The 18,012-nt window shown below is 39.2% G+C and overlaps 1 protein-coding gene and 1 long non-coding RNA gene across 2 annotated transcripts in view; one reads left to right on the top strand and one right to left on the bottom strand.

The window, feature by feature from the left end:
• The window catches only part of LOC104313543 (protein mono-ADP-ribosyltransferase PARP8), a 192,644-nt gene that overhangs the window by 81,543 nt on the left and 93,089 nt on the right, over window positions 1–18,012 (bottom strand). Inside the window, exons 3-7 of the mRNA XM_069775480.1 lie at window positions 17,228–17,265; window positions 11,962–12,051; window positions 10,586–10,656; window positions 8,117–8,194; window positions 2,458–2,552 (exon numbers count right to left, since the gene is read on the bottom strand). Coding sequence (XP_069631581.1) covers window positions 2,458–2,552; window positions 8,117–8,194; window positions 10,586–10,656; window positions 11,962–12,051; window positions 17,228–17,265 — 372 coding nt within the window. The remainder of the gene's footprint in view (window positions 1–2,457; window positions 2,553–8,116; window positions 8,195–10,585; window positions 10,657–11,961; window positions 12,052–17,227; window positions 17,266–18,012) is intronic.
• Window positions 1–18,012, top strand: part of LOC138683533 (uncharacterized) — a 287,545-nt gene that overhangs the window by 236,244 nt on the left and 33,289 nt on the right. The gene's annotated exons all lie outside the window — the stretch shown is intronic.

The following is an 18,012-nucleotide window of genomic DNA, read 5'->3' as shown; positions in this document are numbered from 1 at the left end:
AGCCTCACCTCTGTGCCTGGGAAGATCATGGAACAGACCCTCCTAGAAGCTATGCTAAGGCACATGGAGGGCAAGGAGGTGATTTGAGACAGCCAGCATGGCTTCACCAAGGGCAAGTCTTGCCTGACCAACCTATAGCGGCCTTCTATGATGGAGTGACTACATCAGTGGACAAGGGAAGAGCTATGGATGTCATCTATCTGGACTTCTGTAAGGCCTTTGACACAGTCCCCCACAACATCTTTCTCTCTAAATTGGAGAGATATGGATTTGATGGATGGACTGTTCGGTGGATGAGGAATTGGCTGGATGGTTGCATCCAGAGGGTAGTGGTCAATGGCTCAATGTCTGGTTGGAGATCAGTTATGAGTGGTGTCCCTCGGGGGTCTGTATTGGGACCAGTACTTTTCAATATCTTCATCAATGAAATAGACAGTGGGATTGAGTGTACCCTCAGCAAGTTTGCAGGTGACACCAACCTGAGTGGTGCAGTTGACATGCCTGAGGGATGGGATGCCATCCAGAGGGACCTGGACAAGCTTGAGAAGTGGGCCCATGTGAGCCTCATGAAGTTCAACAAGGCCAAGTGCAAGGGCCTGCACCTGGGTGGGGGCAACCCCCAGTATCAATACAGGCTGGGGGATGAAGGGACTGAGAGCAGCCCTTGCAGAGAAGGACTTGGGGGTACTGGTGGATGAAAAGCTGGACATGAACTGACAATGTGCACTCACAGTCCAGAAAGCCAACCGTATCCTGGGCTGCATCAAAAGTGTGACCAGCAGGTCGAGGGAGGTGATTCTTCCCCTCTACTCTGCTCTGGTGAGCCCCCACCTGGAGTACTGCATCCAGCTCTGGGGTCCTCAGTACAAGACAGACATGGACCTGTTGGAGCAGGTCCAGAGGAGGGCCAAAAAAATGATCAGAGGGATGGAACACATCTCCTATGAGGAAAGGCTGAGAGAGTTGGGGTTGTTTAGCCTGGAGAAGAGAAGGCTCCAGGAAGACCTTATTGCAGCCTTTCAGTACTTAAAGGGGGCTTCTAAGAAAGATGGGGACAAACTTTTTAGTAGGGCCTGTAGCAATAGGACAAGGGGTAATGGTTTTAAACTAAAAGAGGGTAGATTCAGACTAGATACAAGGAAGAAATTCTTTACAATGAGGGTGGTGAGGCACTGGAACAGGTTGCCCAGAGAGGTGGTAGATGCCCCATCCCTGGAAACATTCAAGGCCAGGTTGGATGGGGCTCTGAGCAACCTGATCTAGTTGAAGATGTCCTGCTCATTGCAGGGGGGTTGGACTAGATGACCTTTAAAGGTCCCTTCCAACCCAAACTATTCTATGATTCTATGCTTTCCTAAACCCATATACAACTATTTGGATTTTAATTTCCCAGGTCCTCGAAATGTAATGAATTTCCACTTAATTTGAAAAGGTATAGTACACCATAGTTGTAGACATGCTCTCTCTTCTTAGACTAAAATAACAGAGCTTATTGTTTAGAGGTTAATGGGAATTGTTGCTTGGAATATATGTACGCCTAAGGTTATTATCTTCTCTGTATTTTATTACTTGGTTTGTATGACAACTTTGATATTTTCTTTGTAATACATCTGACAGGGCTGTTCCATCTTGCCTACCTGTTATTTTTATGAAATTATTAAGATTACATAGATGGAAAATGAAGTTATAAAAGACCTGAAGCATATTAAAAATATCATACAGCTATGCCCTACGGCAGAATCATGCACACTCATATATGCCCAACAGAATTTTTGTGTAATTACTCTTTGCAATCCACCCCTGACTGAGGTTCCACCACTTCCCTTTGTAGGATACTTTAGTTTCCCACAATTAGAAAGCTTTCCTAAAATCTTATCAAATTCTTGTTTGTTGCTAACAAAGCTAGTTTCTTATTGTCTCTCTGACAATAGAGAACATTTGATCACTCCTTCTATCTACAAACAACTTCATTTTTTGAAGAACTGTTATTATGTCCTCTCCTTCTGTGTTTTTTCCAGACTAGACAAATCCATTTCCTTCAGTCTTTCCCTAGGGAAAATATTTACTAAATCTCTTCTCATTCCTCTTGTTCACCTCCAGGGTAGAAGACAGGATATGACAGAAAAGAAGTTTAACAAGGGTTTAGAATAATGCTGAATAGTAATTTTCAACAAAATATGACAGCCTGATCAAATACTGACTGAACTGCAAAAGACAATGATGTTTTAGAGCAGGCTTCCAGGGCTTGTTCTCAGCATAGCCAGTTGTATTAGTACTCAGCCACAAAAAGAAAAAACAAAACCAGCATTATTGCTAGCCAGCAGTGCTCCTTCCTTTTGCCACAATATACAGGAATTATCAGAAAATACTTGTGTTTTGGCAGTGAGGGAAGGTCCACATGGAAGTCAATCTCCAAAACGTTAAAGGTTCCACAATACAGAAGGGTCAATGACATACCTGAGAGATACTGCGTTAGGTCCATAGATCTCTCTCACTGCTGTCAAATCAGCTTCCAGCTGTGGGTGCTTGTGAAGTTCTCCATCATAGCTAACCTACCAGAAAAAAATAAATTTTAGGTGTTCTTATTTATTTCATTACTGGCACCTAATCTAGGCTCTTGAAAGTTCCCCCTGCAAAATATGCTGCATAAAGATTCCTTAATGCCATGCTCAGAAAGGACACTGTGTTGATAAGCTGAAGCACTGAGGTGGTCTAGCTCTCCTAAGCAATGCTATTTGCAAAGCAGGCACTTCTGCATCGAAATTCCAGAGGGTCCCACTCCTGTCTGTGGGAAGAGAAGCTGCAAAGGACTCATCCCTCTGTCCTGTCTTGTCCTGGGGTCTGTTCTGGGCCACTTGTGCATTTTAAAACTGGTAAGTAGGAGAAGAACCAGATCTCCCCAGTCATAGCATCCCAGTCTAACCACTGCAGGACAAAGGTTTGCTCCCTCTTGCTTGTTATCACCCTCTCATATATTTTAGACACAGAATGGCTTGGGCTCAACAAGAGAAGCACGAGACTATACTATATACCAAGTGTCTCAGCATCTAAATTACATTTTCAATCTACTCATTGGCTGTATTTGACTATTTTATCTACCAATGCAATTATATCAGATCAAAAAGAAAAATAATTAAAGAACACTTTCCCATTTTAAGTATTTTACCAGAGAAGGTGTAAAGAAACATGTTTAGACATCATCCCCATTTTTTAAAACTCTGCATGGAAAGTGGAAACAGCTATGTTAGTGCTTACACTATAAAGAAAATTGTGAGCTGGTTTGGTTGGGCTGTATGAAGTCAGAATAATTAATATCCTCCTATCTTCTACAAGGACCAAAATACCTTTTTAGGCTTGTAACAATCTATTAAAAGTCTATTACTACTTCCTCTTTAAGCAATATGCTCCTGATTGTGTGAGCCTAATTCTACTTCTTTACACCAATTAGAATGACCATAATTCCACAAAAGAAGTCGATGAACTCCCTAGATTTGGACAGATTCAGAAATGAGAGTAGGATTTGGCTTGTACCTTTAACAAATTCAGAGAACAAAGCACAAGCGTGCAATTTATCCCTTTAGATGTATATACATCTTTATACAGGAATTCCTGCTGAGAATTCTTGCTATTGCAGAATCGTATCTAACTGCAGTACTGTTTCTTCCATTTGTACATCCAAATCTGTAGGAGACCAGTACTGTGACACTTTCAGCTCTGATACCTAGAGATGTACTTTTCAATCTAATGAAATAAATTTCAATAGAATTAAAATAATAATCAGCTGATCACTTTTTACATGTGCAAATTAGCAAAGAATAATTTGATTAGACTTAGAATTCTTCAAATATAAGGCACAAAATTCATCAGCATAGCATGAGCATGTATTTATCAGAGATATCAACGATATTCACGACCAGAAGGGTATAAGCCAAGTATCCCTGCCTTGTTTGGGCAGGCATGTCAAAATAATTTCCCAAGTAGAAGAGCACAGGAAGAAAAATTTTATTATAATTTTTTTTCCACTTAAGGTAGGAGCAAACCAATCCTTTTTACATACTCATTACTCAAAGATTAATTATTTAAATCTAAGTGAGAGTTGAGATCAATTGCATCAATAATTGCTGTCCCGCTTCCAAAGAGAGCACAGCAATCATTTCACAAATCGTACCTGTAGCTCACCTGTCACCTTTGTTGGTCCTAAACCACATTTTTTAAACAGTCTTCTGTATCAATAATAGTAAAATCCAAAAGGAACACTATGCAGAACATGGAACTGCTCAACATAATGCTTTCTCCAATCTATTTTCTGATGGTAAGAGGTTATGAACTCAAAAAGGAAACAAAGCAGTGTTCTGGCAAATTGTAAGATCACAGTGTGGCATTTTCCATCCCTGAATTAGTGTCACAGACGTGCTGGTGTATGCAGAGGAGACTGCCAGAGTTTTGTATATCTGCATTTGCAAATATGTCCTGTAACTGAAGCACAAGAGAGAGGGAGAGAGAGTGCCAAAGGCAGTAGTATTACTGTTTCAATCTCCTGTTCTCTTTTGCAAATATAGAAGATAGAGATTCAAAGTAAGAATTAACAGAGTCTCAGAAAAAGTGAATATAAAAGCAAAAAAATCTGATAACTCTGCTGTGTCTGAAGGGTCTGTGTTTAGAAAGTCTCAGTTTTTAATCTGAGACCTGATTCAGATTATTTTGTCCCACATGATGACCCACTGAAAATCAATAGGACTTAGGCTATTGAATCACTTAACTACTTTAAAGTATTTATCCATTAAATCCTTAGGGAGGATTACAAGCAGGTGCCTGGGAAGCAGATACAAACATTTATTTTATGGTCAAAAGGTCATATCTTGTTTTCACTGCCCATCAAATGCCATTTCCCATTTTCCATGGTCCTTGTTTCATCATCAGTTGCTCTCTTGTCTTTCCAGCTATAACCACTTAGAAATATTAGAATTATCCCTGACCTCCACCTTTTCCAAGTGTATTGCACACAATTACACTAGCATCTATTCCCTCTAGTTGCTAAAGTCAACATTTTTGTCCCCATTCTCTGTGGGCACATGTCCTGTTTTCAGCTGGGATAGAGTTAACTGTCTTCCTAGTAGCTGGTACAGTGCTATGTTTTGAGTTCAGTATGCAAAGAATGTTGATAACACTGATGTTTTCAGTTGTTGCTAAGTAATGTTTAGACTAAGTCAAGGATTTTTCAGCTTCTCATGCCCAGCCAGCAAGAAGGCTGGAGGGGCACAAGAAGTTGGCACAGGACACAGCCAGGGCAGCTGACCCAAAGTGGCCAACGGGGTATTCCATACCATGTGATGTCATGCCCAGTATATGAACTGGGGGGGAATTGGCCTGGGGGGGCTCACTGCTCGGGAACTAACTGGGCGTCAATTGGTCAGTGAGTGGTGAGCAATTGCATTGTGCATCACTTGTTTTGTATATTCCAATCCTTTTATTATTATTGTCATTTTATTATTGTTATTATTATCATTATTAGTTTCTTCCTTTCTGTTCTATTAAACTGTTTCTATCTCAACCCATGAGTTTTACTTTTTTCCTTCTGATTCTCTCCCCCAACCCGCTGGGTGGGGGGAGTGAGTGAGCAGCTGCGTGGTGCTTAGTTGCTGGCTGGGGTTAAACCATGACAGCACAGTACACACTTGTCTCAAATGAAGCAGCTTACCTTACTGGTTCCCCATATATACAGTCAACTTTTTTGTTTTTCCAATACACTTGGTGCTCACTTAATAACTCTTACAATCAATTTCTTTGAAAAAGGACTGTTCTTTTTATCTCTCAGAGGACTTTGCTTATTATCTGATTTCCTATTTATTTCCTAATTCCTCAATCTTTTTTTTTAATTCTTCTTTAGAATTTTGTCCTTTTGACCATGAAATTTTAAATTAAAAATTTCCTTTTTTTCCTCTCTTGTTAAATATACTTTCTGTGATGTCTTTGGGTTTTTCTGTTTGTTTGTTCTCCTTATTTTGCTTTTTGAGTATTCTATACTCAAGATATTCAGTCACCTGATATTTTATTTTTATTGCTGTAATTTTACTGCTTTTTTTGCCAGTTATCATTCCTTCAATTAAATGTACTACCTTAAAAAATGACAATGCAATATAATGTAGTTTCCACTTCAAATATAAGGCAACTAAATTCTAATCAGTATTTCCTATTACACAGCTCTTTTAGACCTTAGAAATGATTTACTGTTCTCTGTGTTCATAACGCATAGGCAGCACTGATATTTATTCATTCATTTGGGCACTGGCAGGCATCCTTTACTAAATGTATTTGCACTGTTTCAAGAAGTAAGCACTGGCTTCAGCCTCAATGCTGAGTGTTTTGGGTTTATGTGGCGTGGTTTTGGTAGCAGGGGAGGGGCTGCAGGGGTGGCTCCTGTGAGAAGCTGCCAGAAGCTCCCCTGGCTCCAAGTCGGACCCGCCTCTGGCCCAGGCCGAGCCAATCAGTGACGGTGGTGGCGCCTCTGGGAGAACAGATTTCAGAAGGGGAACCTGCAGTAGGGGGGGAGATTGGAATGTGAGAGGAACCCCTCTGCGGATACCGAGGGCAGGGAAGAAGGAGGGGGAGGAGGGGATGCCCCTGCAGCCCGTGGTGAGACGGCAGGCTGTCCCCCCCCCAGCCCATGGAGGGGAGCGGGGGAGCAGATGCCCACCTGCATCCCGGGGAGAGAGGAGCCCATGCCAGAGCAGGCAGATGCCCCTGAAGATGGCCTTGACTCCATGGGAAAGCCCATGCTGGAGCAGTGTGCTCCTGAAGGACTGCAACCCGTGGAAGGGACCCATGCTGGAGCAGTTCGTGAAGAACTGCAGCCCGTGGGAAGGACCCATGTTGGAGAAGTTCGTGGAGAACTGTCTCCCATGGGAGGGATCCCACAGTGGGGCAGGGGAAGAGTGAGGAGTCCTCCCCCTGAGGAGGAAGGAGCAGCAGAGACAGCGTGATGAACTGACCCCAACCCCCATTCCCCGTCCCCCTGTGCCACTGGGAGGAGGAGGTAGAGGGAACTAGGAGTGGAGTTGAGCCCGTGAAGGAGGGGTGGGGGGAAGGTGTTCTAAGGATTGGTAGTAAATTAAATTGATTTTGTTTCTTCCCCAAGTCTTTTGCCTGTGACCATAAGTGGGGAGTGATCCCTCCCTGTCCTTGTCTTGACCCATGAGCTTTTCTTTATATTTTCTCCTCCTCATCCCACCCAGGGGGAGGAGTGAGCAGCCTTGTGGTGCTTTGTTGCCGGCTGGGCTTAAACCACAACACTGAGGCAGTGACGACTTTCATAAACAGCAACCGTAATTCGTTAAAATGTTCATTGAAATAAATGGTTCTAATCTTAGATTTGGATTGCAATTTGAGATTATAAGTGAGGAATTATTCCTTTGGGGCAATAGACTAAAAAGATAAGAAAAATCTGAATAAAGAGTCTAACAGCGTGAAGCGCTCTATTGACATTGCAGAAGGAAAAGATATGAAGAGATTTTATTTTCCAATACATAAAAGAATGTAATAATAACTAATTCTGCTGAGGGAACAAGAAGTAAAGACACAGAGCTGTACATTCATATAAAAATATGCAGCGTTTTTCAAGGTGAATTTAACTGTAGAGCTCAGAAAAAGAATGGACTATTGCCTACATCAAAATTGTTTTGTAATAACCTTTTTACCATTAAATTCCAGTTCTCTTGACTTTACAAAATGGCAGTCCTCCAGAAGGAAATAGATTTGGATCCAGCCTGACTTCCCATTTGTATCAATAACGGGATATGCTTTAAAGAGTGAATATCTATTTCCTGGATGTAAACAACTGGCTTCTATTTTCAAACCTCCTGAAGAGCACATGGTTTTTCTATTCTTACAGCTTTACAAATGTAAACAAACTCATCTTATTTTAAATCTGATATAATTATACAGTATAACATATTCAATACTTCTACTATAAAAGACTACATATATATACACATGACATTCTATTCTATGTTGAATAAACATAAGAAATTAATTATTATCATAAATTTATAATGGAATGAACCACAGAAGCTTTCTAATATTAATTTCTTGAAACTTGTGCAAAAATATCCTTCATTACCTGTCCTCCATAATAAAATTCCTCAGAATCATTATCTCCTTCAGAGTCTTCTTCAACTGTGCTGTTGTGCTGTGACTCCTTAATGGAAAAGGAAAGTTAACAATGGTACAAGCAATATGTTTATCTTGCATTTATAGTTCTAATTATAACTACAGTAATTATGTTTTTAGAAATAAGCTCTAAGTACCCTTTATTAAGAGATCTCAGACAAAACAAGCACCCACTAACTAGGTACATAAAAACACCCTGAATATATGTTGGAGAAATAATACTTTGGGTACAGCCACAGTGTGGTATTTTATGGAACTGGAGAATTCAGTAGACTATGCAGCGATACTTCACTCTGTGCTGCTGCTAAACAAAGCATAATTTACTCACCAAGAAAGGTTCTGGACTTAATTCATTTGGCATTTCAGTGTAAAAAAAGTAAAAAATTACTTTACCTTATTCTGGTAAATCAATTCTAATAGTTTAAGAAATTAATTCAAGCCTGAGCATGGGATGTCTTAAGTTCCTTTCTGTGAAAAACTCTCTGACACACTGCTGCTTAATTATTATTTTTAACAGAAGTATCAGCCTGTTGCCAGAAAATTTCAAACTTAATTTTCTGACTAGTTCTGTTCTAAGACTTTGAAAATTAAGGATTAGAAAGTAATATGCTTACCCAAGTAAAACCTGCTCTAAATAGGCTGCTCTGTGAATAATTGTACTCAAGTAAATAGAACTGATCATGGCATAGACTGCAACTCAGCATGAGCTGAAGTGTTGTATTCTCTGGAACCTTTACTTATAATTATTTAATTGCTTGAAGATATTAATTCTTGTTTCCCACAATCCATCTATTATTTCTAGGCCCTATGCTGACAAGTATCCTATAAAGAATACCTGATAAAATCATAATTCTTCACTTCAACCTGAACATGATGTATTTATTGCATATTTTTTATTTATGTCCTGTACAGAACTGCCATAATGGAATAGAAATCAGATGTATGAATCAAAGATTAGAAGTTACCCCTAAATCCCATATATTCATAAATGTCAAATATACTCTTATCACCAATTTCTATGGTCAGACATTCTAATCCCATTTCCTTACCTTTGTCTCTAAATTCCTGCTCTATTCACTGTAGGTATACATAGAACAAAAATTGTATTATTTCAGCCAATTTCATGGCAATTTTCTAAGACAAGGCATAAAACTAATTTCTGCTTCTACTTTACTGAAAAGAAACAAAGTGACTTCAGTCTTCTTTGTTTTATAACCTTAGCTCAAAGGGAAGTCTGTTTTAAAAGAGAACTCAACTGAACAAAAATTCAACACAAAGCAAAGAGAAATTAAAATCTCACACTACAATAGTGACAAACCCATCCTATCCTAACCAAAACCTCTAACTGTTTAGACAACAGAAATGGTCAGTCTTTTATTTAAAGGCTTTTTTCAGTACTTTCATACTTAAGTACCTCGTTCAACTGGAAAAATAAATAGATAAAATCCCAAACTCTGTCCCATAGAAGCTAACTGTATCTCAGGCTTTTAATCAAAAGGGTAAATTCTTACTGCGCTTGAATTTCTAATGTTTAGAGAGCACTGAATACAATTATGAGGCAGCCGAAGCAAAATATTTCCAGTGCAGCTTTTTACATCAAATCAGGTTTCATCTACAAAACCCCAACCATACCCATTATTGTATCTGAACATGCTTATCTGCCTTTTCCAGGATCAAATACAGATCAGAGCCCAAAAAGCAGCAGTCAAGAAACAAGTATTCCAACCAAAGCAACCACCCTTACCAAAAGAAGTCTTTAAGCGAAGCACTTGAATACTTGATACAGTGCTCAATTTCTTGTTTGGGGTAGGAGCCTATGTGGTGCTTCCTTTGAGCCCATAACACTGTCAACCCCTGTATACCTTACGTTAGTGCCACTTCTTTCTTGAGTTAATGTCTCAGTGAGACTGGTCAGGGACCCATGCCAGAGGTACAGCACAAATACAACCGTGACTGGAAGGCCTTAACACTCCAGATGCTACCTATGGTGAATAGTGTCATGCAGAGGTCCAGAGACTCCAGCAGGACTGCTGTAGGCTGCATGAAGAAGCAATGAGCTAATAAATGGGATGTGGTCCTATGTGCAACACTAGGTTAAAAGGTAATGGCATCATCATCTACTTCTCCAGGAGAGCTGTATTTTTAGGGCAGACAGGGTCTATGCCACCACTGAACAAAAAATAAAATAAACGTCAAAACCATATTTCCTAGGATGGGAGCATCCCTATCCCAACTAAGTGATTCACTGGTTAATCCATGTATGAAACCCAGAGAACTATGCTCACCTTATAAAATGTGTAAACCTACAGTTTGGGTAAGCATAGATTTGACAGGAAATCTATGGTAAATATTAATATTTTATTATTTTCTGTTGTTTCTTAAAATAACTTGTTAAAATATACATACAAGAAATACATACCTCTCCATTCTCCCTCTGTAATTTTGACCTTATGGATAAGCAATAGTTGACATCACTGGTTTTTCTTAATTCTTAAAAGAAAAGGGAAAATAGGGAACATATGTGAAAAATGTGAAATAATTTTGCATATGCAGACCTGAAATACTTGGAGTAGTAGAGCAAATAAGGAACAAAAGGTTACAGATATGAAAAGCACCAAAGAGTTTACAATACAACAGTCTAAAATTAAGAAGCCCAAACATCTCAGAAGACTCATATTTTTAACTGTGAAATGAAACTCAGCTAGTCCATCTAGGAGATTTGTTTTTCCCAATCTGTAATTTACACTTCAGTGTCATTCATTAATTTTGTATACTTTATAAAAGAACAAAAAATCAAAATCCCTCAGCAAAATTAAATCAGATCATCTTCTATATAAAATACAGGGGTTTATTCTATTTTAAATGACAGGCTTTATTTCTTTTTAAATTACAGAAATATTTGCAAGTAAAATTTATCTTAGACTTCTGACTATAATGGCCAGTTTTTGTTTGGGTGCCACTTCACTGACTTCAATAAAATTATTTTTTATTTACATCAGTATAAATGAGACCAGAGATCTTCAGATCATATTGGTTTCCAGTGGAATTCAAAGTAATTGTGTTACACAAAAAAAGCCCTAAAGTATTGTAATAATAATAAAAAGTCTGCAAAGTCAAGTGTTCCTATCTGAAGAACTGCCAGTATTAAGACTGCTCTATGCAGTTTCTCCTGCAGCCTGAAATCATCAGGGAATTTGACTGCTAAAATCTAAAAAATCTCTATGGAGTATGCACAAATCTTGATTATATATTGTATAAATGTGCCTAGATGTCTGAAAAGCATGCCCTTTCATGTATCAAATACTTTTTGAAAGTATGGAAATAATTTCAAATGAAGAGGTTCCCAAAATCACTGGGAAAAAAATATATTTTTCTATAATCTCATTTAGTGAAACAGCTGAACCATTTTGTTTGAAATTTCCTGAAATAATTCATCAGAGGCAATGGTAATTATAGACTGTTTCATCCCCAATGGTGAAGTTTTAGGCAAATGAGCATGAAAACTTATAATTGGGAAGTATTAAGCACCTCTAACTGTATTCAAGGAGAATTGCTTTAGCACAGACTGCAAAACATTAAAAGAATAAAATACATTCTGCCTACACAATTATGTTGATCCCCAAAAGAAATATTTTAATTTCTTCTATTCTGAAATGTAGGACAATTTACTACAGGAAGACTGTGAGAAAATAGCAAACTGTACACACATTAACATATCTCCTTTTAAGTACAGGCAACGTCTTGTCTTTCCTCACAAAAAATGAACTCAATAAAACACTTGGGACATAAGATTACCTGTAGCGATTTGGTGGAAAATTACTGGAATTGGCTCTGTTGTAACTAACACATCTTCATCGTTATCAGAACTGGAAACATAAGTGTTATCTACAAAAGAAAACCACCTTGTATGGTGAAGTCCAATTGTGCTCTGCCAGCCCCTTCCACTGTTGCCCATCCCACCCTTGTACCATAAGGAACCATTTCCCACATGGTTAGGGAAGCACGGTGCTATTATCTTCCTGGTGTGCTTTTTTCTGCTGAGATTGCTAATGAAAAGAAAAATACCAAAAGAATGGAAGATTTGGACCCAAATTTTATAAAAGCAAACCCCTGGAGTCCGATGTCATGGCTTTCGGGAATCACACCAAGTGCTGCTCTGAACTGTCCCACAAGGCTTATGGGGGTTTAAGCCAACCTTTTCCAAAATGAAGACTTGTTCTATACTTTTTGTCATGCCTGACACTAAAACTCAAGCTAGGTCTGGTGTGCAGAGTGAAGGCTGCATTCAGAGCTGGGTGTTAACAGCCCATTATGCAGAATACCCGTGCCTCATTTTGCCTGGTCACATAAAGGATGTTTGAAGTATCTTCTAATCAGTGGATAACCTTTCTTGTGCCTAATTCAGGAAAAAAAATATCTTTCCTCCCACTTAACAAAAATGTTAGGTATGGATAAGAATATGGAAAGTCTATTCCAAACTTTCTTACAAAATGTGGAGATTAGGCTGTGATTTTTTTCTTTTTTTTTTTTCTTCCCAACAAAAGGTTTAGTAAAAACAAACAAGGGGCAGCAAGTTTTTTATGTAGTATCTGCAGCAGCATATTTTGCATTAATTGCTGAACTGCCTATAAAAGTAATAAGATTTTGTTTTCTACTGATCTGGACTGAATTGAAACGTACGATCTAGAGCAGAAAGGCTGACAATTAAGATAAATGCAGATAAAGAGACAAATAATAAAACTGAAACAAGGACTTGATCTATCATAATTTTGAACACTCCAGTCCCACATCAGCAAAGTGTGTGAACTCACACATAATTTTAAGCATACTGCTTCAATCTCAAAGCCTTTGACCACAGTGCTTTCAGTGAAATGTTAAAAATGTTAGCATTAATTGATCAGTAAATTCAGCAATATTATTTGTATTACATTGGTTCTTAGCAGCCTGTATCAAGACAAAGCCCTGGCGCTGCCACGCCTTTCTCGCACAGGTGTGCCATGCTGCCTTTGCAGACTAGCAGCTGCACTGCTGCACATGGACAGGTGCATGGGGCTTTCCCAGCCCACTGCCTGTGAAACAGCCTTTCTGCCACATTCACACACATCTACTGAGTCTGACACTATTCCACACCTTTGCCTACTTCCACTCCTGCACTGTCCCATGAGGTAATCTGAGTAATCCGTGCTCAGCTCAACAAATATATATTGTGAGCAGGCAGTTGCTGCAGGAGGCTGACACCACTTTTGCCTGAGCACTGCACTCCAAGTGGGCACAGCAAACCGCTCCATCTGCTCAGTTTGTGTCTGCTCGGCTACACACTTGGCACAGGGATGTGTTTTAGAGCCACAGCATTGTGCGAATAAAATGGGGTCCCTCCAGCCATCTGCCAGCACTCACTCCTCCTTCCACTTTTGTCTGTCTGCAGGACAGGGTGTAAACTATGCCTCCAGGACAGCTGCATCTCACCCTCTCCACAAACCCCTGCCTTGCCTCTATTTACATGCTCCACCTTGCTGCCATCATTTCAGTGTCAGCCTCACCATACTGGATGGCTCTGGGTATACAACACACGCCCATTCCTTTCCCAGGTTTGGGAGAGTAACTTACTGGTATAGAGTCTAATGAGCTGGAATAACTGAGGTCAGCATTTCACTCTAAATATACCTAACACCATATATATGGATAGAAGAAAGGAAATTCACGTGCTAGAACTTATTGCTGTATGAAAAAGTAGGAAAAACAACAATATGTGCTGTACAGAATATACAATTATCAAGATATACATATATGAATTTTAATTATATTTTTATGTCCATTGTTTGTCATTCTTTCTTGGCAGCTGGATAATATACCTTTCACTTCCAAGTTTTTGTTTTCCTTTTCTATTTGGCAACCACTGGGTTTTTTTTTTTTTCTTTCCTTCCATCAGTCTAATGAAACTTGAAATTAAGATACTGGGTTTGATTTGCTTTCTTTGACATCCAGTTTCTAACACACTACACCCAGGAACACCTCTCCTCTTAAGCGGAGTCTGCCTGGACCTAGCGGAGGGATGCAACAAACCACTCGCTGCCAAACTGGTTCTCTCTGTGTCTGCTGCAATCTAACGAGGTCTAAGAAAAGGATGTTTCTGTTAACACATGTGTAACCCACAAATCACTGGGCTAAAAGACTACAGCAGTTCTACAAGTTTATGGCAGCCAACATGTATCACTCCAAACATATATTCATTAGCAAAATGCTTGCTGCTGTAATGGTTCTCACAGGAGTCATGATCCACTCATATTAATGGAACTTTAGTCTATTCACTGATGTTATATACCATAACTGCTCCTTAGGAGCATTATTTTCCCCCAGTTGTGTCAATGTTATGAGAAAATGGTTGCAAAGATATTTTGCTGGAACTGATACTACCTGCCTCTCAAATTTTCAGTGATATTTTCACAATTTCAGCAATGTATATATAACTTTGAGACATTACTGTCTCAACATTATTCCTATTAAGTTCTTCAGTGTGCCTTTGTGAGCATATTTTTAGCTTTCACTCATAATTATGAAACATTCAAACACCTTCCATTATTGAAAGTTGTCATGTCATATTACAGTTCCCATAGGTATGATTTAACGCTCAGCTGTTTGTAATCTTTTGATGCTTTATGAAGAAATTCAGCAATAGCTACACACTGTTATCAGTGCCAAAGCGGTGACACTGCATACATAACAACAATACATGGAGCTAGAGTATACACAGTACCCAAAGCTCTTCTTATAATATCTAAAATTTACTTGTGGTGGTATCACTTTCGGCTGAATGAACATCATTTGTATGGTAACTTAATCTCTTCTATTTTCATATATTTATTGCATACATTAGCAATTTATCTGATGATCAACTCTGACAGCCTTCTCACGGATTTCCAAATTTGATCCAATGTGTATTACACACTCTTAATCTCCAAAGGATATGACTTTGATATAGCTACACACTAATGGACTTAAACCTTGATCTGTAAAGACTTATCCCGTGAGAAATTTAATTTGATGAGCATATGCTGCTCTGAACTCTAGCAACTAGCAGTAATACTTCATCTTAAAAAGTAAATCATCTTCCACTTGAGGAGGATACCAGCACAGAGCTTCCCAGGCTTGACACCATCACACCTTGACATGTCCCTGAAACATCCCTTAAAATACACAACAGAGAAGAGAGCACCACAGTCAGCATTAATGTTAAGTTAGAGATTTAGCACAAAGAGAGGAGACAAAGAATCTGGCTCACCAAGTCAAAGCGAGTAGTTTTAGGATCAAAGCTGTAAAATGGCAAAGAGTCATTATCCTTCCTAACACACTAAAAACCTCTTCATCACAAAGCAAACATACATACTGCAAAAGCTTGAGATATGAATGAAATCAGCTCTTCCAAAAAAAGCTTGAAGGGTTAGATTTTTAATCAGTAAACATGCACAGCTGGTTTACCCCCCCAGGTTAGCTACAGTTCTATCTGGCTTTAAAATATAGGGGGTGATGGCAGAGAATATTCATTAGGTTTTAGAGTCACCAAAGTCACTCAGGCTTGTAGGCCATCAGGGCATGCTGCAAACAGCATCTGTAAGGGAAGTTTGAGGTCTGTCAGTCAGAAGAGTTTGCCAGGAGATGACATCTCATGTGCTATGGGAGTAACTGCTGGTTCAGTGCTCCAGCTTGCCATTTAGTTTAGGGGTTCACAGAGATCAAGTTCAGTGCCTTCATAATAGCTTAATCCCTGAAATGAATAAATCCATTACTGATGTTTAATAAAACAAAACGTTATGATGCAGATTTTTTTCAGCTATTTGTCCCTCCTTTCATTGTCAGGTCAACGGAGTAATCAGTGAATCAATTTATCACTGGTATGACTGTGTATTTTATGAATCTCAGTTTCTCTGTTTACTACATGTTGAATAGATTATTAGTAGCAGTTTTTCCTACAGTTTTTACTGGTGTAAAAAATATCTCTCACAAAGTTTGTGAGCATTCTTTCACATAATCCATTGTATTTAGCATCACTGCTGACGCTAATTTCTCTCTGCATCTGCTTCAAACACTCTGGTGTTTTGAACAGACATAGTCTATTCCTGCTTATCAGTGAAGAAGATCAAAGCCTCACTTCTTTAGAGATTCTAAAAGAAAAAAGAAATATTTCTTTTAGAAATATTACAGAGATGTTATGGATAATGATCAAAAAAGGCCAGAGGATTTCATATCATTCATGGTACTTACACTATTAAATACTCCCAGGTACAAAATACACAACATGGTGCAATCCAACAGTACTACCATGTACCTTTACTTGCACAGTGCCTGTCTGCCCTCACCCTCGCTTCCCTCTTCTGCTTCTGCTAACCTCTGTGCCACCTGAAGTATCTGTGCAGTCTCTTTGTGAAGGAAATCATGGAAACAAGCTAGCTGAAAACCAGTTTTTGCTCTTTCCTGGTTGTCTTTCATATGGATAATTCCCCCTGTCTGGGATGGCCACATGGTAACATAAATGCTTTTGCCAACCCAGCTCAGGGTATGACAGGGAGGCAGGACTGAGCAGCTGGGAACAGCTTTGCAAGCTCATGTTACCAAAGACATACCCATACACAAACCCTTGGCTGCAACAGACCCTGAGAAGTATCAACACGCAGCCCACAGACTTGACTTTAAGAATGTGACTAGTCTCATTAAGGTCTAACACAGAAGTGCTTTGCTGGCCCCGTGCAGAAAGATCAAGCTTTATCTACCATGCCAAAGAGGAGTTGGGTGATTTCTCACTCCTATCACTGTTGGCTCCAGACACAGAAAGCATCACAAGCTCCGGTCTCTGTAAACTTGTGAACCAGGTTTTCTCACCCTGACCCAGTTGATAAATGATGCCTGAAAAGGAGAAATGACTGTGAAAATAATCTAACTAATGGAAAATGATTAGCACAAGGATGCACCTGGAAGACATTAACACCCTTTCAAATATTCTCATCTGAATACTGCAAATTGCAGTAACATGCATACAAGTATCATAGACAAGAACGTTGCACTGTACCTGGGTAATCCTCAGAGACATGCACTGAATAGGAAACACTGTAAAAAGAAAAAAAAAGAAAACAGAATTAATAACAACAACATTAACTGCTGGCATAAAATTTTTTTCTTGCTCCTGTATTATTTTATGTTTATTTATAGGTTCCTGACAGTTTCCAGGACAGAAGGTAACAGCTATTTTGATGGCTTTTGAAGTGTGCAGCTAAAAAAAAGTGTCATGCCCATTTTGAAAGCTTACTTGGCACATCCCAATTTCAACCTTCTTAAAAAGAATATAAAAAATGCATTATATTCACTTTAGAGCAATATTTCACAATGTCTGTACTTATGCTTAAAAAAAAAAGTTGCTCTTTGAACACCAGAACTAGAAAAGCCCAGTTTTCTCTGCATCTGTTTCTGGGGTTTACTCAAGGCTCAGTAGTACTTCTGTACGTTCCTGTTAGTCTCAACAAAGGCTCTGTATGGTTTGGACTCCTTCCTCTCATCAAACCCCCATATTTATAACAGTTGTGGCAATCTTATTTGACACCTCTACCTCTCTGTCAAGCTGAGTTCAAATCAAATTTGAAAGAGCCATGGTCACACTAAAGGGTAGCTTCACTACATGGATTACCTGAATCTGTTTCATCAGAAAACAGACATACAAACATACTGTCCCAGTCCTTCAGCTCAGCCCACATGTGCTTTCCCTACCACCCAGTGAGATGTTCACTAAACTCACTGCTGAGAGCAGGACAAATGGGCGTGATGGTACGCTCAGTTATCGAAGTACCCACCAAGTCCCTT

The sequence above is a fragment of the Haliaeetus albicilla genome, chromosome W (assembly GCF_947461875.1).
Source record: "Haliaeetus albicilla chromosome W, bHalAlb1.1, whole genome shotgun sequence".
In the NCBI taxonomy this organism is placed as follows: domain Eukaryota; kingdom Metazoa; phylum Chordata; class Aves; order Accipitriformes; family Accipitridae; genus Haliaeetus; species Haliaeetus albicilla.
The sequence above is the reverse complement of the archived record's forward strand: the minus strand, read 5'-3'. Positions and strand labels throughout refer to the sequence as shown.